The 22,419-nt window shown below is 44.6% G+C and overlaps 1 protein-coding gene across 9 annotated transcripts in view; it reads left to right on the forward strand.

Annotated features, from left to right (window-relative positions):
* atp11c (ATPase phospholipid transporting 11C) overlaps positions 1 to 21,920 on the forward strand; it is a 40,538-nt gene extending 18,618 nt beyond the window's left edge. Inside the window, exons 4-32 of one of the 9 annotated variants that reach the window (XR_011602164.1) lie at positions 2,367 to 2,447; positions 3,801 to 3,908; positions 4,549 to 4,677; positions 6,021 to 6,109; positions 6,714 to 6,764; positions 7,193 to 7,257; positions 7,357 to 7,438; positions 7,525 to 7,675; positions 7,959 to 8,156; positions 8,886 to 9,056; positions 9,433 to 9,644; positions 9,802 to 9,873; positions 9,969 to 10,042; positions 10,150 to 10,253; positions 10,400 to 10,581; positions 11,931 to 12,197; positions 12,302 to 12,479; positions 12,582 to 12,684; positions 12,785 to 12,930; positions 13,214 to 13,273; positions 13,978 to 14,105; positions 14,236 to 14,371; positions 14,471 to 14,536; positions 14,676 to 14,779; positions 14,884 to 15,040; positions 16,209 to 16,299; positions 17,211 to 17,319; positions 19,075 to 19,106; positions 19,390 to 21,920. Coding sequence is in view for 8 of the 9 variants with exons in the window: in XM_070961989.1 (XP_070818090.1) it covers positions 2,367 to 2,447; positions 3,801 to 3,908; positions 4,549 to 4,677; positions 6,021 to 6,109; positions 6,714 to 6,764; positions 7,193 to 7,257; positions 7,357 to 7,438; positions 7,525 to 7,675; positions 7,959 to 8,156; positions 8,886 to 9,056; positions 9,433 to 9,644; positions 9,802 to 9,873; positions 9,969 to 10,042; positions 10,150 to 10,253; positions 10,400 to 10,581; positions 11,931 to 12,197; positions 12,302 to 12,479; positions 12,582 to 12,684; positions 12,785 to 12,930; positions 13,214 to 13,273; positions 13,978 to 14,105; positions 14,236 to 14,371; positions 14,471 to 14,536; positions 14,676 to 14,779; positions 14,884 to 15,040; positions 17,211 to 17,315 (3,219 nt within the window). In the remaining variant the exon portion in view is untranslated. Of the gene's footprint in view, positions 1 to 2,366; positions 2,448 to 3,800; positions 3,909 to 4,548; positions 4,678 to 6,020; positions 6,110 to 6,713; positions 6,765 to 7,192; positions 7,258 to 7,356; positions 7,439 to 7,524; positions 7,676 to 7,958; positions 8,157 to 8,885; positions 9,057 to 9,432; positions 9,645 to 9,801; positions 9,874 to 9,968; positions 10,043 to 10,149; positions 10,254 to 10,399; positions 10,582 to 11,930; positions 12,198 to 12,301; positions 12,480 to 12,581; positions 12,685 to 12,784; positions 12,931 to 13,213; positions 13,274 to 13,977; positions 14,106 to 14,235; positions 14,372 to 14,470; positions 14,537 to 14,675; positions 14,780 to 14,883; positions 15,041 to 16,208; positions 16,300 to 17,210; positions 17,438 to 19,074; positions 19,107 to 19,389 lie in introns of those variants that run through there. The other 8 variants (XM_070961993.1, XM_070961989.1, XM_070961992.1 and 5 more) reach the window with 8 other exon arrangements.
* Positions 21,921 to 22,419: the final 499 nt, after the last annotated feature.

Here is a 22,419-nt window from a genome sequence, read left to right on the forward strand (position 1 = left end):
TTCAGTCTCTTTCTTTCTTCCTCTCTTTCCCCCTTTCTCTCCCACATTCCGCCCATCTCTCTGCAGCGCTGCACTGCTGACGTCAGCAGCCAGGAAGCCCTCTGTTCTTCTGAGTGCCACAAATAGACACAGGCTGATAAAAAAGCACCACTCTCCTATAAATAGCCCTGCATGTCTTTGCTCGAATGTGATCGAATGGGAATAGAGAGCTGTGAGGGAGCAAGAGAGAAAAGGAGAGAGGGGGATGGCGGGAGAGCGAGAGGGTGAAGGGGTAGGAGGACACGAGGGCCCACAGCGCTGCCCTGGGACCCCGGGAGCCTGCTGTCTGTCGCTCACTCTGACACACTTCCCAGCTCAGATGAAGGGCTTTGTGCTGCTCAGCTCTGCAGCTCTGATATCACACCAGCACATCAGCAGCAGCACACAGTTCCCTCCTATTGCTGAGATTTTTTGGTTTTGCATTTGGTGCAGAGGAGGAAAAGGTACTTGGCCGTCCGGTAGTTTGGTGGGCATGTGTGCAGATAAACTGTGAAAGACAGGCTCTGGGAGGATTGTGCGGTTTGGCTGAAGTGTGGAAGGTTTGAGGAGGTTCTAGTTTTTAAGAGTTTGCAGTAATGATAGTATTGATGCACCACCCTCATCCTGTTCCAAAAATGATGGCTGTCCTTGTTATGTAAAGCTTGTCAAGTCTGATTTCACACTGTACTGTACAATGAGATTTAAAGAAAGCATTTTTTTTTTTAGAATCACTGTTGATGAACTCTAAAAAAAGACACCGCCACCATTTGTCTCTTTTTATAGTCCTCGACTGAACCGTTTCCATCAGAATTGTCACAGAAGTGGCAAAGATAAATCAACAGCGAACAGCATTTAGGCTGAAAGGTTGGCCTTGTAAAGCGTTCTCTCTGTGTTGTGGTCGCCCTTTGTCAAGTTTGGCCATCTGGCTGCTGCATCAGAGGGACATGCTGTCCTCAGTCCTTCCTGCTGTTGCTTTTTTGCTTTCTGTGATCAGTCAACCTTCAGTACAGTCACATGAAAGAGAGATGTGGCGTATTATAGGCAGAAATAAAGTCCACCATCACCTTTCTCCAGTGCTCATCGCACCTGTGCTTAGCCAAAGGATCTGGTCTGGCCAAACTGAGGAGGGCAAACCGAGCTTTTATCAAGAGACATTCAATAATCCACTTGCTACATAGCCTATGGCAATGTGTCAGGTGTAGTGAGTCGTATACAGAAGCCTCATGTACACACTCTGCTCTTTTGGATCATTGAGTACTCTCACCTCTGGCTCTTCACACCTGAGGCTACTGCGGCAGAGTTATTACTTTTGCTTCTGTCTCACCGGAATCGCCAACCAGTACAAATATAATGCAGAGTCTCCTCTGAATCTGCACTCCTCCAAAGGGTCGATGTGCACTAGTCCATCTCTGCCTTGTAATTGATTTATTCTGCAGTTAATTGTAATCACAGTAAAGCTTGGGTAGGCTAGTAGCTGGCTGCCCTTGTGTGTGTCTGTGTAAGCGGGTACATAATGTGAGTGTGTGTTCATGTCTATCCTTGATTACTGAGCAAGCAGCTGTTTTGTTTTGTTTTGTTTTTTTCATTCTCAGTCCAAGCACAGGTGAGTAAAACATCAGAGACTGCCTCAAAATGCATCTGCTGCTCTTACTTGAGCTACCAATGAGCTGGATGTGTTGTGCGTGCAGGAATACACACTCCAGCTCAGGGGGAGAGCAGCCTGCAGTCTGCAGGATCAGAAATGCCAGAGTAAATCCATCTTATGATGGTTTTAAGGCACAAACAAACACACAAGGCCTTTGTGTGCTGGGGTTTTAGCTGGGAGCCTTGGTCAGGTGCTGCTCCTAAACTGCTTGTTTGGGATTACCTGATCACTGGTCCGACACATAGTCTTATTACACACGTGCATAAAAAAGGCAACACATACTGTACCGCTACATTCCCTCAAACACAGCTGAGGCAGGTGAGTCCAGCAAAGCTTTGTGTTGGCCTGATCCCATGCCTTGGCAGAGACACAGAAGTGTTGGCATGCCTGCAGATTAAGCAGGCCCATTTGATTAAAAGTTCTACGGTCCAGAACCCCACTGACTGCCTTGCAAAATGTAAATGTCTCCCCTGTGTTTCCTACAGATGAACAAATTTGGGGACGAGTAGAAACGCCTCACAGAAGCAGGCTACACCCTGCATTTAGAGAACTAGCTTAGCACAGACTCCTCCCTCTGTAACCACAAACACACATGTGCTGCAGTTAGACTTTGTATCGTATTCAAAGCATAACTTAGCAGTTTGAAGGTCATATGTTTAATGTTGTGTGTTAAAAGTGGAATTTCTGTTTCTTCCCTCAATAGGTGATAGTGGACACCCCCACCAGCCCAGTCACCAGTGGCCTACCCTTATTTTTTGTGATTACAGTAACCGCTATCAAGCAGGTAAGACACTGCCCAGTGAGGCTGATGAGTGTTGATAATAAGCATTTTAGTGTGATTCCTATTGTCATGTCCTCATTTCCTCATATTGTTTCTCACTGGATTACACCCTCCACCCCCTCCTCTCCATGTAACATAACAAGTCCCCCTGCCTTCATAACTCCCTGGCTGTGATTTTTGTATAAAGTACGTGACTAATGTTCTCTTGGGTTTCGTATTAATGTGCTCCGCTGGTGAATTCTGATTCGGGGAAAAGATGAAATGGCCTCTCGGGGAATGCAAGCGAATGGAGAGGGAGCAAGTCTATTACAGAGATACAAATTATCAAGGGAGGTGTCTGTTTCTTTGACTCTGTTCCTGCCGTGTCCCAGCTTTAGATGTATTGTTTTAGGACTGGCTTTTTACTTAGTCTACTGCTGGGCCTTTGAAATACACAATAATAGGTGGACTTCCTTCTGCAAATATATGGGATGCGCTGATAGCGCCGGAGCGCCCTCAGCCAAGCTTTGAAGTGGGACACCAAGGCGGTCTGCCCGACTCCATTAGTCAGGCTGAGGTGAACTGTATAGTTCAACTGACCATCCGTGGAATGCCTCCCCTCCCCTCCCCACTCTCCCCCTTTCATCCACATGGCATCATTTTTCTGCATCACTCAACCAGACTTTCTCTCTCCTCCCATCACCTTTCCCACTAATCCCACTTTCTGGCTCGAGCTCCACCTTGGCACACGCTCTGGTTTCCCTCTTTACCCTCTGCATCTCTGCACCATCTCGTCTATCTCCATCACTATCTTTAAATACTTATGAAGTCTACACTAGACTTTGTGCCTTATGCTGCTGCAGCCCCGGAAAAAATAAATAAATAAATAAATATATATAAATAAATATAAATATAAATATAAATATATATAATATATATATATATATATATATATATATATATATATATATATATATATATATATATATATATATATATATATATATATATATATTTATTTATTTATTTATTTATTTATTTTATTTTTTTTATTTATTTATTTATTTTTTTTTCACCAAACTCAGTATTATTTCATGGTATACTGTTGCAATGCACTGCTGGACAGCCGCTATCCCATTCTGCTGCTGTAAGCACTATTTTTCACATAATAATGAAGTACTAAATGTAAAGATTATATTGTATGCACAGACATTTCACTGTGACTATTCATTCCTTTACCAAACCTTTACTGTGTGACAGTATGTACTGATGTTAGTTGTCAATGTTCTGAGGGCACTAATCCCATAGAGACAAACTTCTGTAGTTTCTGTTGTACTAAGCAAATAACGTGAATCTAATATTGACATGTTGCCGCAGGGCTATGAGGACTGGCTCCGACACAAGGCTGACAACGAGGTGAACAAGTACCCAGTGACAGTGCTAGAGGACGGCCGGAGGATACGGAAGGAGAGTGAGAAGATCAAGGTACCTTGATACTTCCTTAGAGACATGTCCAGAGAGAAGCTGCTGGCAGCTCGCTGTGACTGCGTTTGGAATATATGCACAGGGGAAAACATCGCTCGGCTGAACTGATTTGATGTTCAGACCTGGGTGTTACGCTAATTAATGTAACCAGGGCGTCGTGTGCAGCCCTCCGTCAAACAAGAAGTTAGCAAGAAGTTAAACAAACATTCAAAAGTATTCTCCAACATCCAAAGTGAGCTAAAAGACACCTGGTTGTGTTAAAGTTCTGCCGCTGACACCACTGAGAATCAACAGCTGTCAAAACCAAAACATTGTCCCTTTGTTTAAAACTGTGAACAGCTGCTCCCAGCACAGGAGCTCACACGAGTTAACTGTAAGCTATCCCCTGGTGCTAAATGGACTCCAGCTAAAGTCAATATTTTGCAAGCCAAAGAGAGCCAGAGTTTCGTCAGTAGTCGGCAAACCAAGGCAGAGCTAAAAGGTGAGTGAATATGGACCCGCGGTCAGACAGAGGACTCCACTCATGCGTGAGTCCTTCTCCTTGTTTAGATCTCCGTCGCTCATCCTGCGCCGAATCCCACTGATCTGGTGCCGAAGACGCGGGAGAAAGCAAATTGTGATAAGTGTTTTCTTTGATCAGGTTGGAGATGTTGTGGAGGTGGAGGAAGATGAGACCTTTCCCTGTGATTTAATACTCCTGCAGTCGAGCCGAGATGACGACACGTGTTTTGTTACCACAGCAAGTCTGGATGGAGAGTCCAACCATAAAGTAAGAAGGACTGCTGTGCTGTAGTCGCCCTCCCTTTTGTGTGTGTGTGAGAGTGTATTCATCAAAATCTTGGTTTTGAAGAAGACGCTTAAAATTTGTTGTACTTAATATTTATGTAAATGTGATGTTATAAGGATTAGGAGAATGAAAGTGGGTGTAGAAGGGCATTCATTTATGGTCGTTTTTGTCACTATGTTAGCATGTCAGGCTAACTAGTTTACTACCTTCAGTAACTGAGCGTTACGTCCAAAGATAACAGACATGTTATTAGCTTTTTAAAATGACACATCCACTGTCGGTGGATATGTCAATCTGTGAGCCAAGAGGCAACGATATCAGAATTTACAGTAATGATGGAATGATTGCAGCCCAGTCCTGCTCTTTGTTTGTTTTGGGGAAGTTCACGCTCCAGCGGCTCCAGCGGCTCCAGCCAAATGTCCATTAGTTACCATCGCATTTGCCAAACTGATGGCTTATTCCTCATATCCTGAAATACGTCTCGCTTGTAAAAGTGAAGCACACTTTTTAAAATACTATGAGGCATAACGTGAAACCAATGTGTGCCCATCCAAGTATATTTTTCAATGGTAAGCATGCAAACAACGCAGCAGATATGTTAGGATGAACAGCATTTAAATTAGCCTACATTTTATTATTTTTACATTTTCATCAGTCTTTTCATGTGTGCAGCCATCAAGTACATATTTCAGACCCTTTCACAGAGTTCTCACTTTAAAACGTGTCACATGGAAACGTCAGCTGTCTCGCAGTTTAAACATTAGCTTAGATTAACCAGGTACGCTTATAAAGTCTGCTGGCGAGACGAAATCCACAGCGTCAGCCAGAAACGAGACGCCTGCTTTTGTTTACTTCTGTCAGGAGTTGAAGACCTAGTGTTTCAAATATTATTGTGAGTTTCGATGGTAAATCTGCCACCGATGCTGTAAACTGCGTATGTGCAGTGTAAGCCTGGAAAGCTTGGCAGGCATAGCAACAGTAACTAAAGAGGCTTACTGAACGGTCAATTGTGGCAGTTTTCTACATGCACTTATATATTAATTGTGTATTTTTTATAATTAATAGGAACTTGAATCTATATATCTCAGTTGTTCTCACAGATCAGGAAGCTGTATTAGAAAGTATAAGTTTCTCTCATCGACTTCCTCAGAAAGATGTGTTTGCACCTCTTTGTGCTCTTGTGTGAGTCATAGATTCTGCACGTCTTTGACTTCCTATATCCCTGCAGTGTCTGTGTGAGAGAGACTAAAATTATCAGTTGACCTGAGCCAGTCAACACTCACTCTCTGTCTCTCTGTCTCTCTCTGCCTCTTCCACTTGTGCAGACACACTACACAGTGCCAGACACGGTGAAGGATCTGGAATCTCTCAACGCCACCATTGAGTGTGAACAGCCACAGCCTGACCTTTACAAGTAGGCACTCATCATGTGGCCCCAGCAAGTTTACACCGCGAGAATGTGTCGCCTGTGGTTTGTTGGGCAATGGGTTAACTCAATGCCAGTTGAAAATGTCCTAAATGACTCTTATATTAACATGTAGATTGTTAAGTGGGGATGTTTTGGCAAGCCGTCGTGTACTTGCGTTTGGTTGTTTTCATATTAGGAATAGTGAAAGTGGGCCTGGTATTTCCACTTATGTTTGGTCTGCTCAAAGAGAGCTGATTCTTATTCAGTCAACACACAGCCTTTGGCTCCCCCTTGGGGCAAGGAGTGCGGCTGTTGTCATTTAGCCAGGCGTCAGACGGGTGTTTGAGACATGCAGAGTAAGCTATGGTGCCAGATGCTTGCTATTCAGTGTCAATAAAACTGACAGCGCGCTGCTGGCTAACCACCAGTGATTAGCTGGCTCCCAAACCTCTGCAACTGATTTTAGGTCAATGAGTACTTACAGTTTTGTAAAGTAAATGGACTCTGCATGGATTTGGACACCTCGAGCTCACATCCACTCAAACAAATAGCACAAGTGCTTTTTACGAACGACTTCAGCTTCTGAGTGCGCGTGTGATTTTCGTTCCAGGTTTGTGGGCCGTATGCACATCGACAAAAACGACCAGGAGCCTGTAGTAAGGTGAGAGCACTCATGCACAGCTTTCTCAGCTCACTTTAAGTGAGAGCAAAATCAAAGCACAGTTGCTTAAGCACTCATTTGTTTCCCTTCGCATCACCAACAAATCATTGTTCCATTGATCCTTCATTTCAGACAAGCATTAAAATTAAAACGGGCTGGCATTGCTTCAGCCACTCTTTCCAAAGCACTCCCACAGGCATTTATCATTGACTGCTTTGTAATGGCCATATAAACAAATGCCAATGTCCTTCTCAAGAACACTGGGACCGATGTAAGCCCAGACTGCAGTCATACTGTGTATTGTCACTGCGTATTTTAGAGTGGATGCCAGCTTGCCTGCCAGTTTTCCATTTAGAGAATGTAGGAGTGTGTGGCCTGCACAGCTTGTGTATGACTAAAGTGTTTGATCTACTGATGGGATTGTGCAGGTCTTTGGGCCCAGAAAACCTTCTGCTTAAAGGGGCAACTTTAAAGAACACTCAGAAAATCTGTGGTAAGTCGAGCATGATTTACTCTAACAATAACGTGTATGATTAAAGGTAGCTCATCATCTAAAAAGTGAATCCCTCTGTTTCTCCCTTTGCTTCTCAAGGTGTTGCAGTTTACACTGGCATGGAGACAAAGATGGCTCTCAACTATCAGGGCAAGTCTCAGAAGCGCTCTGCTGTGGAGAAGTGAGTTTAGAGGGAATGGTGTGAAAACAAGTTCAAAACACGTGACATATTTTGGCACTCATTCATTTGAATTCTTATATTTTCAGGTCTATCAACGCCTTCCTCCTGGTTTACCTTTGCATACTGGTGAGCAAGGCCCTGGTGTGCACTACTCTTAAGTATGTGTGGCAGAGCAAGCCTGGACAGGATGAGCCTTGGTACAATGAGAAAACCCAGAGAGAGAAGGACACCAACCTGGTGAGTACACAGTTTAGCAACCTGCCTGTGTTTGTTGTCAAAACAGTCAACTGTGAGTTACTCTGATAGACAGCACAACAGCCCAAACCAAGTCTGTGTGGTTAAATAAATAACTGGAGCAATGCATGTCCAGAGCAGTATGGGAGTCACCTCTGCATTGCATAAGTACACTGTATTATGAGTATTTTTACTGTACCTAGAAGGGATCGGTTAATGCCCTCTTCAAATCCACACTAATAAGATTGAATATGTGTCTGTGTTTTGTTTTGTTTTTTTTCAACAGTACCTGAAGATGTTCACTGACTTCCTGTCCTTCATGGTGCTCTTCAACTTCATTATTCCGGTTTCCATGTATGTGACGGTTGAGATGCAGAAGTTTTTGGGATCCTTTTTCATCACGTGGGACAAGGACTTCTTTGACCCTGAAATCCAGGAGGGGGCTCTAGTCAACACTTCAGACCTCAACGAGGAGCTGGGACAGGTCAGGCAGATGGACAGCATGAAACATTTTAATGGCAGAAATGTGTGTGAAGAGGGAGTCGCTTCCTGTAAAGATAAGAAGATATTCATCCACCAGAGGGGAAATTCAGGTGTTACACCAGCACAAAGACAGAAATAAGTACAGAAAGATTGAGAAACTTTGAAATAAATAAGAACTAAATAAGATAAAACTATGCAAGAGCAATAGCAGCACACACACGGGACCCACAGCTAATGTTGTCCCTGAACTATAGTGCAGTACCTTATTCCTTATAGTCTGACCTAAAGTCAGTATTGCCATGTGTTGGTAAAAACCTGTAATTTTTTACTTAATCTTTGAATGGCAAAGTAGATGTTAGAATAATAATTTTTTTGATTTTAATTGAAAATCTGAAAAAAAAAAAAGCTGAGACGAAGTTCAAATGGAGTCCGTCACAATGTGCTCTCCAGATTCGTCGTACAGCCGACAGTGCCGTCCTGACTTATCCTGTTTTTTTATGGCACTTCTCAAACACTCTCAGGACTCAAACAGCCCTGCAATAGATCAGTCACACTTGGTTTGCCAGATGATTACTTCAATTAAAGGCGATGCTTGGTGAAACTGATTAATGCAAAGTAATTCTTTCTGGGAGTAATTGCCTCATCTTATTGTTGGAACCTGTTAAATGGCCACCTGAGTTTTTATGGGTTTGGAATAGTCTGTCACGTATTTTTATCGCATTGCCTGCAGGTGGAGTACGTCTTTACAGACAAGACGGGCACCCTCACCCAGAATAACATGGAGTTCATAGAGTGCTGCATCGACGGCTTCCAGTACAAGTACCGGGACGCGAGCTCAGAGTTGGATGGGTTTTGTGTCACAGATGGACCTGTGAGCAAACTACAGCAGAAAGCTGGCAGGGTGGGTGCTGCGGTGTCCCTCCATATGTTGTAAAGTTCACACAAGCGGCAGCATATGGTAATTACAGAGCTCGCTGCTCAGAAAGACCCTTCGTAGGTCACCCACATATGGTCTCCTTGACATGTCAACATAAGCACTCAACATGGAGGGGGAGCATATTGCCTGTGTGCTCTTGACATGAGCACCTGATAACACTTTACAGACTGTTGCACTTGAGCTCGCATGTAAGTGAGAAGTCATTACACGCAAATTGTCGTAAATCCAGGCCTTTATCTAAGCTCCAGCTACTGTATATGGCTCCACCTGGGGCTGTTAGTTAATCATTGCGAGTTGCTGTGTGTTATTTTACCGTGTTACGCCGTGTTCATGTTATTAGGAGAGGGAGGAGCTGTTTCTGCGCGCCCTGTGCCTGTGCCACACGGTCCAGGTGAAGGAGTCCGCAGAGCAGGGTCGAGACCAAGGGGACGGACTGATTGACCAGGTGGATGGCTTAGGGGTGGATGGAGAGGTGGTCCACCCTCCGCAGGAGCAGAGGGGCTTTATAGCCTCCTCACCTGATGAGGTCGCTCTGGTCAAGGGTGCCATGAGGTAAGAGGTGGGCCGTCATGATGACTCAGTGAGTCGAGCTGGCGTTTGTGGCGCTGCGTTTTGAAAATCTGAGATGGTTTATTTCACGACAGCATTCATTCCTACAGCACGCGAAGACACGAAGGGCTCATTTGTGACGATTTGTCTTCATCTGCAGGTACGGCTTCACATTTCTGGGCCTCGAAAGTAAAACCATGAAGATACTCAACAGGAACAATGACGTTGAAATGTAAGTCAGTCAATACACAAAGTCTGAAGCTCTAATTCGCGTTGTTTGCTTTGGTGCAACAACTTTATTTTATTCCCATTTTCCCCTTCCTACAGGTACGAACTGCTTCATGTGTTGAACTTTGACCCCGTGAGAAGGCGAATGAGTGTGATTGTCAGATCCAAATCAGGTGAGCTTGACTGTTACTGTCGGGTTTATTGCATTGAGTGTGAGTTGGCCTTCAGCACTCACCACGCTGCGTGTTTGTTTGTGTGTCTGTATGTTTCTTGTGTCCAGGTGATACACTGCTCTTCTGTAAAGGAGCAGACTCGTCCATCTTCCCACGCGTCAGACAGGAGGAGGTCGAAAGGATACGCATGCATGTGGAGCGTAATGCGACGGTGGGTGACATAAACAAACTGCCTCAACTCCAGTCGTCACTGTTATGTTTATGCTTTAACGCCAGACTGGTTTTTATTTAAGATTTCAATGGTGTCAAGGCTTTTGTGCTTTCTTGCTGTGACTTTGGGTGCTGTGCGTGTTCCAGGAGGGCTACCGGACGCTGTGTGTGGCCTACAAAATACTCAGTGCAGAGGAGTACGCCCAGGCAGATGCCGGATTGAGGGAAGCTAGACTGGCTCTGCAGGACAGAGAAGAGAAGCTCATGACTGTTTACAACCAAGTGGAGACCGGCATGAGTCTCATAGGAGCCACTGCTGTAGAAGATCGGTGGGTGTTCACGCAACATAACACTCAACGTCGAACCTGCGGATGTTTTCAGTTTTTGAATGTCTTGTAATACATTACTGGTTCACGGAAGCTCCATGGTGGAAATGCTCAGACAGGCTTATTTTGTTCATATGTTTTCCACAAGTTGTTGGACATATTGTCAAGGTTAAAAACTCGATTTTCATTGGAAGGGTTCTCTAATGCCGCATTTCCACTAGCGCAGCTCGACTCGACTCTACTTTACCCGGTTGTTCTGTGTTTCCATTAGGGATAGTACCTGGTATCCGATACTATTTTTAGTACCTGCTCTGGCGAGGTTCCAAGCGAGTAGAAGCGATACTATATGTGTGATGTCAACAGCCTGTCGGCCACTGATTGGCCGGAGAGTGTCGTCACTGGTCTGCGACGTCCAACACCGGAAAAACAATCCCGCCCCCTCCATTGTAACGCTGGGCAACAGCAACCGCTGACTTTATTCTTTATTCTCACTCGAGGGAAATGGCTGCTCGTAAAATATCACCGTGGTCCGTCGACGAGGTCCAGACTTTTCCACAAACCGAGCAGCAAATACAACATCGCCTCGATGTCCTCCATTGTTTGTCGGCTCTGTTCGCGTCGCGTACAAATTGACGTCATGGCAGTTTCACGCAGCCGTGGTATGACGACCCCGCCTACGTTGAGGAGGTACTATGAAGTACTCAATTGTAATGGAAACGCAACCAAACCAAGTAGAGTAGAACCGAGTCGAGTAGAGCTGGAACTGTGTAATGGAAATGCACCATAAGATAGATAGGAGCGTCACTCTTCCTCATTGTTCTATTGCTGCAATGAATTCCTTCTGCCTTTTTTATGTTGAGCTGCTCTTTATGCAACCTCAACACTTCAGCTGCTGTTTCACAGGAGAAGCTTTTCCTTTTCCCGTACCACATGTCACCAGATTCCTGGTTGTGTTTTGTTCAGCATGACTAATATAACTCCACCTAAAATAGTGGCGGCAGCCAGAACTTTGTAATGTAAACTCATACCGCCATCTTGTGGCTGATATTGAGAACTTCTCCACAAGATCTGAAAACTAAATAACAGGCAACTCGTAATGTTTTCTAATTAGTATTGATTTTGCCACAGGCCGTTGTGACACTTGTCTCCTCCTCATTTAAGAGCCACTTCACTAGAAAACAGCAGCTCAGCATGTTCAAATTTTGGGTCATAAAGCGATCTCACTTTGCTGTAATGCAGTTCTACTTGGCGCTGGTGTCCATGGTTTTGCTTAGCTGTCGGGGTTTCTTTCTAGTGATAGCATAAATATCTTAGAGTTAGTGTAATAATCTTGTCTCATTTCTTTGCCCCAGGCTTCAAGAGGAAGCAGCTGGGACCATGGAGGCTCTGCAGGGGGCAGGCATTAAGGTATGGGTCCTAACGGGGGACAAGATGGAGACAGCAAAGTCCACCTGTTACGCTTGTCGACTGTTCCAGAGAAACACAGAGCTGTTGGAGCTGACGGTGCGTACTCTGGAGGATGAAGGGAAGAGGCGTGAGGAACGACTGCATGAGCTGTTGCTTGAGTACCACAAGAAAGCTGTGCAGGATGCTCCACCAGTCAAAGCAGGCGTCAACAGGTCGGTACCCCTGCTTAAGTGATCTGCACTGAGGTTATTATGTGATACTCAACCAAACTGACCACTATGGTTGATCGAACTCATTTCCCTGTTCTGTGTTGTAGGAGCTGGTCTTCGGCGGGCCAGGACTACGGCTTCATCATAGATGGAGCCACTCTGTCGATGGTGCTCAACTCCTCCTCTGAATCCAACTCGAGTCGCTACAAAACCCTGTTCCTGCAGATTTGTCAAAACTGCACGTCCGTGCTCTGCTGCCGCATGGCTCCTCTCCAGAAGGCACAGGTCCGAACAGTCCGTTAAAACGTGGAAAAAGTTTATTCACCAAGAAGCGAAATTATTCACGTATTTGTAATTCTTGCTCCCCCTGTTTTCCTCCGTCTTTAGATAGTTAAAATGGTGAAGAACTCCAAAGGCAGCCCCATCACTCTTTCCATTGGAGATGGTGCCAATGATGTCAGCATGATTTTGGAAGCTCATGTTGGCATTGGTAGGAAATCTCATGCTGCAGCTGGCTAACAGATCTCTTATTTCTGCTCCAAACGGAGGGAAGGCTAACCTTTTGCTGTGTGTTGTTCTCTGTGTTTCAGGTATTAAGGGTAAAGAGGGTCGGCAGGCAGTGAGGAACAGCGATTACGCCATCCCCAAACTCAAGCACCTCAAGAAACTTTTGTTGGCTCATGGGCATCTGTACTATGTTCGCATTGCACACCTGGTGCAGTATTTCTTTTACAAGGTACTCTTCTCACATCGCCTTCATGTCATTCTCCGGGCTAAGAACTTGCTCTGGGTTTCAGCAAAGCCTGTAAATAAACCCACACACTAACAAGATTTGAGGATTATGTGGTGAAGAGACGGATTTGACAGAATCAGTCCTCCTCACAAATGAAACAGGTTGAACTCAGGTTAATGTCTTTGTACCGACATTTATAAGCACACGAGAACTTCCGCGTGCTTTTGATGCTCTTTGATGTTTTGGTGCATCACTGTGAGCCTGTTCTCTTTCTGTTTGCCTGCAGAACCTTTGCTTCATCTTACCTCAGTTTTTGTACCAGTTCTTCTGTGGCTATTCCCAGCAAGTGAGTATGTCCCGAGGCCCTCTGAGGTTCAAAGCTGCTCTGAACATGAAAGGGGAAAGTGTCCCTTGAATCCACCTCCTCGTCCTCCTGAATGGCAAACTCTTTCCCTCAGATTGCCCCTCCGTCTCCGTCCCTGGGATGCTTGAGCTCTGACTGATACGTTTAAGATAGTGCAGTGTCATGTTCTGTCACCGTGGTGCATCGTATGTGGATATTATGTTGTCATGGTGACATGTACACGTGTGTTGTCACACTGTTACCAACGTAGTGACTTAACAGTATAGAAAAGCAGGTATGAATTTGATGACCTGAGTGCAGTTTGGAGCATGTTGATGAGTTAACTTAATAAGAAGAAATAGGTTTTAGAAGATCTGTATAGATTTTGGGTGTTTTATGGTGCCAGTGAATTCAGTTATACAGTATAGATACCCCTTTTAAGATAATTGATTACGTTTTGCTATTTCTATATTTGAAAGTGAATATTTTGTTCTCCCTCATGAAAACGGCCCCTGACATAAATCTTGCATAACTGCATGAATTATGTATATAAGCTTGCTTATGTGACAAACTCGATGTACAGGAATGGTGGTGTGTGTGAGCTTAGTCCTCTCCGTGAAATTAACCCCCGGTTGCCCCGACCGTCCTCCTTGTCCTCTTCCTGACCAACCCCTCACCCTTCACCCCCCCACTCCCGCCCTCCCCAGCCCCTGTATGACGCGGCCTATCTGACGATGTACAACATCTGCTTCACCTCTATGCCCATCCTGGCTTACAGCCTCTTGGAACAGCACATCTGCATGGAGGTTCTGCTGGACAACGCTACCCTCTACAGGTAGACCTGGGAACCTTTGCTTATGTGCAGCTCAAATCGAAATAAATGTAGATGAGTAAATTAAGATTTTCATCTTCATGTGGATCATCACAAAATAACAGTCATCTTTCTCTTTCGTGACGTCCTTTAGAGAGATTGCGAAGAACGCCATGTTACGGTGGGGACCGTTCCTCTACTGGACTTTGCTCGGAGTCTTCCATGGCTTGCTCTTCTTCTTTGGTGTTCGATATTTGTTCAGTAACCCAGCACTGCAGGATAATGGCCAGGTTTGATTTAATTCACCTTCTAAGCGGATGTGATATTAAATGTGTTGATTCAACATTGTCTCCTCAGTACATTTCATTTGTTTTTTAATTTAAATGCAGGTTTTTGGGAACTGGTCGTACGGGACAATTGTGTTCACTGTCCTCGTCTTCACTGTCACACTAAAGGTAATCCCCTGTTGTTTGCTTCTCTCGTGTCATCAGGCAGAGCAGCTGTTTCACATGAGAGTTTTGTGCAGATATGTTGTCATGCAGAACATGTGTGGATATTTGACGCACATTCAGTGACTTTTCTCTGCCACTCTAGCTCGCTCTGGACACACGGCACTGGACATGGATCAACCACTTCGTAATCTGGGGCTCCCTGGCTTTCTACGTGTTTTTCAGCTTCTTCTGGGGAGGAATAATATGGTTAGAAAACAACCCCATACAGTAGCCAGCCTGTTATTTTCATTTCTGTTCAACCCCCGTTGCTCCTCCGGTCGGCGTAAACCAAAGCGTTCCCTCTCCTGCAGGCCTTTCCTGAGGCAGCAACGTTTGTACTTTGTGTTTGCCAACATGCTGAGCTCGGTGTCGGCCTGGCTGGTCATCATCCTGCTCATCCTGCTCAGCCTACTGCCAGAGATCCTGCTTGTGGTGTTCCGCAAACCCCGCGGGCCTCACGCTCGACAGGTAGAGCTGAAACACACACACATTTGCAGTCCACTTCACTGTCTCTCTCTGTCTCTCACTCTCTTCTCTTCTTCTCTATTTCTGTCCCGGATTCACGATTCTCAGACTTTAAATGTGTTTGCTGTGACAATTTAACCATCTTGTTTTTTTAGTTGGAGTTATGAGAGGCATTTAAAAGATATCCTTCACGTATGATTGGATCTCTCTGGAGTGGGCGTGGCTTGGTATATATGGAGCATTGCTTCACTGGATCGTGGGCCTCCACCAACGACTCCCTCACCTGTGCTTTTCCATAAGGAGGCAGAAATTAATATATTAGACCTCAACTACATTTTTTAGAAATATAAACAACGTTTTTTTTTTTTTTCAGCTGACACCCAAACACACACCTCTGATCCCTGAAAGTGGCGTGCTAGTTACCCTGAAACAGGAGCAAAGTGTTGTTTTTGTGTTGTTGTAGGTGGAGTTAGCTAAATCACATTCAGGAGTTCAAGATGTGTCATGGAAAATAAACAAATGTTACACCGTATTTTGCACATACCAAGAGATAATAGAACTATTAACGCAGGATTAGAACTTAAAAACTTGTAAGTTGTTGGTACGATTCCCTTTCAGAGGGACAGTTTTCCATCTCCTGCTGGAGACAGCTCTCCCTGACATTACACTGTCATTAGCTCCCTTTGAGACTAATGTGTTTTCCAAGCATCTGGGAGTGATTGGCGGCGTGCGCTGTGCTTTTGGGTGTGTCCCACTCTTGTTTTTTCTTTTTTAAATTGTGTCCACTCTTGTTTTATTTAGGAAAAGCAATGAAAATGTTTTGCACAAAGTTTAGGGGTGTCGTACAGCAGGTTTGTACAATATGGACTATGTTTGTTTTTTTAAAAAGTCAGATTGAGTGTGTATCTGTCAGCTGGCAAAGTGGCAGAATCAATCAAAAACGTACAAAAAGAGTATTTTTATTGGTCGGAGCAGGACTTGCTGACAGATTAATATGACCAGAGCTGATAAAGTGTAACTATCTCGTAGGCGTTTTCTCTTCAAACACCCCTTTAACCAACTCTGTTTTCTGAACTTGTGCCTCTCGCTTTTGCACTTTAACACATTCTTCCTGCTCTGTCTCACCCTCTTATTTCTTCTTCTCCTCCTCTCTGGACCCGCCTCCCTCAAGATGAAACATCGCCTTCCTTCCTCGGGGACATCTACTATCTTCATGCTGTCGCAGACCGCTAGCACTCACAGCTTCTCGTGGAGTGACTGAGGTCTCTTTTTCTTTCTGTCAGCTCGTACACTTCGGTCTCTTCCTGCAGAGTTTCTGTGTCTGCCAGTCTTGCTTGTTTCCTGCCTGTTGTGTCCTTCCTCTCCCACTGTTAGACTCCTTCCTTACCCTCTAAAGTAACTCAGGGTGGCGTTCTGTGGCTTTTTACAGTCCCCACTCAGTTGCACAGATCAGACCAGAAAATTTTTATTACACCAGGAGTGCTATCCTTGGAGGGCCCCGTCTTTAAACCTTGACTTGAGTGCTTTTCTTTCGATATATGTTCATTAAATTTGGGAGGAATGTTGCTCAGTGGGCCAGTGTGTGCCCAGCTCTGCCAGCAGTGTGGAGTAGGACCGGGTGTCCATGCTGCAGTCAGTCGTCCATTCTTGTCTGTCCAGTTGTATCAGTCAGTGTCTTCCTCCCAGCTGCCTGTGCTGCTCCAATGCCTGCTGCCTCCGCATGCCAAGTCAGGTGAATGCAGCCCGTCAAAGCACCCGCATGAGGCTCAAGTCAACAACCTCATCCTGGATCCTCACCACAAACCCTGCGGGTCACTGCATTGTGTGTGTGCGTGTGTGCGTGCGTTGTATCGAACATGCTTTTGAGAAATGTGCAAGGATAGTAGCCCTGTATTAATCTGGACCAATGAACGTAGAGTCTAGGCTTCAGAAAACCATTATTGAAAGGAGGAGGTGTCGAAAAAGGCACCTGGACTGATTTTCATTGTCCACCTGTCCAGTTTTGAAGTCACTGTCTATGTATATGTTTGTTCCCTGTATGTGTGTGTATGTCTGTGTGCAAGGGAGAGCACAAGATGGAGAGAAAGGCGAAGTGTGTGTGTCTGTGTGTGTGTATGTGTGTGTGTTTGTCAGCGTAGTGATGTCATTGGTGTCTCTTGCCTCACCCTTCTAGAAGAAGCCGGCTCAGTCGAGCGCGGGGGGCCTCCAGTCTCCCCGGTCTTCAGCCAGGCCCCTGCTCATGAGAACCTTTTCAGATGAGTCCAATACTGTCATTTAAACAGGTACCAGCCCACCTTTAGGCTGTTTAAGCCAATCAAAGACTTCGCTTCCCCAGCCAACCTCTCCAGACAGCTCCAGTCCCTAACTCTGAGTTTTAACAAGAGAATTAAAGGCATAATGGCGTACAGGCCACTTCCAGCAGGACCCTGTGTGTTCTTATGTGTTGTGGAAGCTGATATTGGCTGGCTGAAGAGATGCACATCTCCTTGACAGACTCAAGTGTCAACATTTTAGCAAAAATGGTCAAATGGTGCACTTACTTAACAGGCGCATGCATCCATAGGCCTAATGTTGCACATCTTAATCGTTTTGTTGTGTAGACACGCTCCTTTCAGCCTCCCTTTGGAAGCCCAGCTCATATGACCCTCTGCATGTGCTTTTACAAACCTGATTGCAAACGTTCATCTCATTTTTGGACCTGGAATGTGCGAGTGTGTTAAGGTGTTGGTGCCAGTTTGCTGTGGTTTTCTTGTCTGACAGTGTGAAACTAGCGCTGGTCTGTGATTGTAACTGCCTGACATTCATGTGCAATTGGTAACCTGGTGGCGTGGTCGTGGTCGTGTCGTCCTGTGTTGCACGTCCAAACCTGTGCTGGTGGTCGCCGTCTGCTCACTTTCTTGGCAAATAATTTGATGCATTTTGTCAGTGCTGAGCTTCTCTCACTGCATGATGTGACAATGCCTTAACGTCAGACCGAATGCCGCTGCATCGCATACAGGGGGTGACGGCAAAATGGATGGAAGCATCACATGATGAAATATTTAAAAAAACTTTAGTAGGTACAATGGAAAAATGTGCTCAGTGTTATATAAAGAAACAAGATTCTTTGAATGAATGAAGACAAAATATAGATTTATATTCCATGAAATTGTGAAATTATCCAGTCATTTTTAAAACTCATTATTGTCAAGTGTGACCAGCCTGCTTCTTTTCGTTAGGTGATTTTTAATTTAGTGCATTTTTTTGTTAAAATGATCGAATGTTTTTCTATTTTTGACTTTGATTTAAGAGCTGACAGGAGCGAGTCGCAGGTGGGGTGAGAGAGATGACTGTTGACAGTCGGCCCCCAGCCTCCGGGCCCCGGAGTGTTTTATTATATGGAACCACTTTTCATCACCAAATCTTTGTTTGTCAATCAAGACAAACGTCCCTGGAAGAGTTATTTGAAAAACAAAAAAACAAAACTGTTTTTTAAAACTGCTGGAATGATGTAAAAATGATCCTTAAAAGAAGCAGAAACATTTTATAATACAATGTGTTTGTGTTCATTAGTTCATAATTTCATGGTTTATTATATATTTTGTCTGTATTTATTCATATTTGAAATGATTTATTCATTGATAATGTCTAATTTATTGATTTTTATCAAACACAAATAAACAGCAATGAAGGAAATTACGCAGATGATTGTGTAAAATTGGGCATAAACCTGTTTTAATGTGTTTACTTAGATGTCTTTGTAAAGGTTTGTCGGCAATATCGAGCAGACTGGAGGTGTTCAGAGGTCAAAGGGCACCTCTGCACCGTGTCTGACACTCGGTATTGTTTTAAATGTTTCAGTGTTTTGTGTTGTTTTTTTTACATTTTTAATTTTTTTCATTATTATTATTTTTTGCCCACCCCCTGTAGGTAGGCCTGAATGTCACACCTTCCCATCACTGTTGACCAGGGTCAGCGATATCTGTTGCTTAACCGTAGCTCCAGGCTTTTCAACAACACCTTTCACTGTTTAACCTGCATTTCTATTCTCCCAATAGCTGTCAGAGGACGGCCTGCTACAAACATCCAGGTAAACTGCAGCGAGACGAAACTAACTTTGTGTATGCGTTCAGTGTCCCTGCTGCGTTTCAACAAGATCATTAGCCTGGGGTGAAATTTGGAGTGCTTCCTTCACTAATTTCTGTTTGTCTCTGGTGGCGGGGAAGCTGTCCTTTTAACATCCTGGGACGTGGCCAATCAGCACTTCTTCTCTGATTTTTGATGATTTCAAGTTGCCTCGCCCTCTTCCTCTTGTTGGCATGAGCTCACAATGAGATAACTGAAGCAGAGTCTGTCTGCTTTTGCTCTTCCAGATTGCAGCTGTCACACCACTGTCCTACAGGCACCTGAAGGAGCGCGAGTGAACGGCAGCAAGGACTCACAACAACGGCGGCTTCAGCCGATTTGAGGGTCCCGTGCCAGTCGGGTCAGAGCTGCCTGCCATCACGCCTGATCTGGAAAAGAGGAGGAGGAAAAAAATAAGAAGAAGAGAGATGTGCTGACTGGGGGGGAAGGGATAAAAAGGGGTTTAGCAGTCTTTCGACTCTGCTCCGTCCTTCTCTGCCCAACCCTGACAGCTCCCAACCCCCCACGCATGCCTGCAGAGCAGTGCCCTGCACCATTTCTTTAAGATATCTACTCAGATGACAGGCATGAGTTTTCTTTCTTTTACTTCTTCTTTTTCTTTTTCTTTTTTGAAATACTAGCTTACAAATGAATGCATACACGGCTGCCTTGTCAGTAGCTCTACCCAACTGTTGTGTTTTAACAAGCAGTTCTAATATCCACTCCAAGAATGGTTCACCTGCATGAGAGAAGGAAAGAGCGCTTCACTCCACCGACGTTCAGTCACTGTATTCTGCAACCTTTTTATTAAGGCACACGATCCCATTCTCAGCAGTTAAAGGTTATTCTGCTTTACTGTTATTGCGCTTTTCAACAGTTATTCTTTAAATGGTTAGCGTACGTTTCAGGAAATACACTCATCCACAGGTCCAAATTATTCAGGATGAAAGCTACTGAAGCTGATTTCAGTTCTGTTCAGAGCAGCAAGCGACGGGTTTATCGACGATCATTGGGTTATTTGTCTCCAGTGAGTCCGTGGAGGCCGTGTCACCACTCAGTCCAAAAAAAAAAGTGTGTGAATGTTTGTGAGATTGAGATAGATTAGAGATGTCAGGCATATTCTGGCAATGGAACATTGCTCGGAGCGTGACCTAAATCCTTCAAACACTCAGAGATAATTTAAGTCCTTTTAAGATGAGAAAATTAATATATGTGCTGTACTGTATATAGCTTAGAGATGTATGATCTGCTCAAAGCCAAAAAGCTGAACGTAATGCGATCAGATTCTGTCCACACGAGTGTGACCTGAAAGTGACAAGTCAGTGTGTGTGTGTGTGTCCGTGTGTTACATAAGCGCGTGCAGCTGTGCTGGATGAGGAAAGCCAGAAACGCCTGTGTATCATAAGAACCAGGATTACTTGAGCCTTGTTGATGTAGTTCGGTTGGACATTTCCTGCACTATTAAGGAAACTGGTTTCTTGGTTGCGTCGGTGGTCACTAAGGCACATGAATGCACACACGCGCTTATCAAGTAGAACAATACACGCACAATAACCACACACGTTGTACACATACTGTAAATGCGCACATGCACTAAAGCCCAAATGAGGTATTTATGTTCATTACTCATTATCTAGTTTGCATTATGTGTCTCCGGCAGGCTGATGTTGGAGTGTAAAGAAAATCAACTCCAGACCTGCCGAGTCGACATAGTTAAAGCCACTGTGAGGCTCGACGCTCCGTCCCCTTCCTCCCAGTTTTGGGACGATGGAGCTTTTGGCCTTTTGTTCTGTCCTTTAACTTCTTACGTGTCGCTTCATACATTCCATGTAAACGCCACGATTTCAAACTTTTAGATACTGTTTTTTGAATATATTTTTCCTTTGTTTATTTTTCCCCCCACGCACCAACATGTATTGTCTATTTGGCATATTTATTAAGTGTACTTTTATTCGCAAATGTTAAACTTTTATTACATCAAACTGCTTTTTTTTTTATTATTATTGTGGAGAGTGGTCAGCTTTGTGCCAGTTGAGTTCATGTGTTACTCCAGCCCTGATGTGAGCCTGTGCCAATCCTATTTGATAGTCTTTGTCATACATGCAAAGACAGGCAGCCCCCCACCCCAGTTCACCCACAACATCCCAAAATCAACTCTGAACCAGAGCCACTGCTGTTGTGAGCTTATTTTAACGTTCAGTTTAAACTGATGAGAACCAGTCACTCAAATTTTGTCATAACTACTGTTTTGTGTTACAGAATCTGTCAGTACGGTGATTTTAGAGTTCACTTCTTCACTGCTCCCTGCTGAACAGTAACTCCAGCGCAGTACTCTCAGGTACTGGCCTTGTATCTCACCTCACTGACTGTAACCTCACGTCTGATTCAGTGCATCTGCAGAACGCCTCCTGCAGCCATAACTCCAAATTGAGATTTAAAATTTGCTCTTAACAAATGGGGGAAATGTATATGCCGTTCAGCGACATTTTCCCCCACATGGGTCTGTTTTTCTGAAGAGGAGGCTGTTCTTTACTCTGTGACATGTCGCCTCCGGACTGCACTGTGCCGGAGGTACGGGGTGTAAAGCGGACACAGAGAGGGGCTGCCTGCTTTGTTAACAAATGAAGAACCTTTAACTGACATCAGAGATGCTATTTTCAGAGCTTAAAAATATCTTGGAATCTAATCTTTTGCCTGTCTAAATGAAAAGTATAAAAGAATGGATTGTATTTTTAATGCAACCTTTTTCCAGCCACTTTTGTAAGAAAATCAAAATGTCAAAAAAAGAAAAAAAAAAAGAGAGAAAAGAATCTCGAGAGTCCTTGTGGTCGTGGACGCTGTCCCTGTCTGAGGGGGTGGAGGTGGGCGTCTTCAGGCCCCTCAGCTGCCCTGCGTGGGGCAGCAGGGACACCTCGCCACCTCCAGCCTCAACTCTCCAAACCTCCAAGCTGAATGTACCTCTTTCAAACTAGTATATTCAAAACCGGAAGATTTTCTGTAATAAAGCAGAATGTTTTGAAGATAAACCATCGTCTCGTGGTGCTTTTTACAGCCATGTCGGCGGGCTCTGTCTCCCGTAAGGATGTGAGTATGTGTGGGCGGCTGGGAGTGTGTGTGTTTGGCCGCGCTAAGCAGATGCTGTGCGGTAATGAGATGGCTGAGAGGCTAAGCTGGATCAGCTGAGTGGCTGCTCTCCCGCTGCTCCACGCGTGGCCTCATCAGGAAAACATCCCGCATTGTGAGCGCAGAGGAGGTTTGCGCACACGTGTGAGTTTCCT

The sequence above is a fragment of the Chaetodon trifascialis genome, chromosome 5 (genome assembly GCF_039877785.1).
Source record: "Chaetodon trifascialis isolate fChaTrf1 chromosome 5, fChaTrf1.hap1, whole genome shotgun sequence".
Lineage (NCBI taxonomy): Eukaryota > Metazoa > Chordata > Actinopteri > Chaetodontiformes > Chaetodontidae > Chaetodon > Chaetodon trifascialis.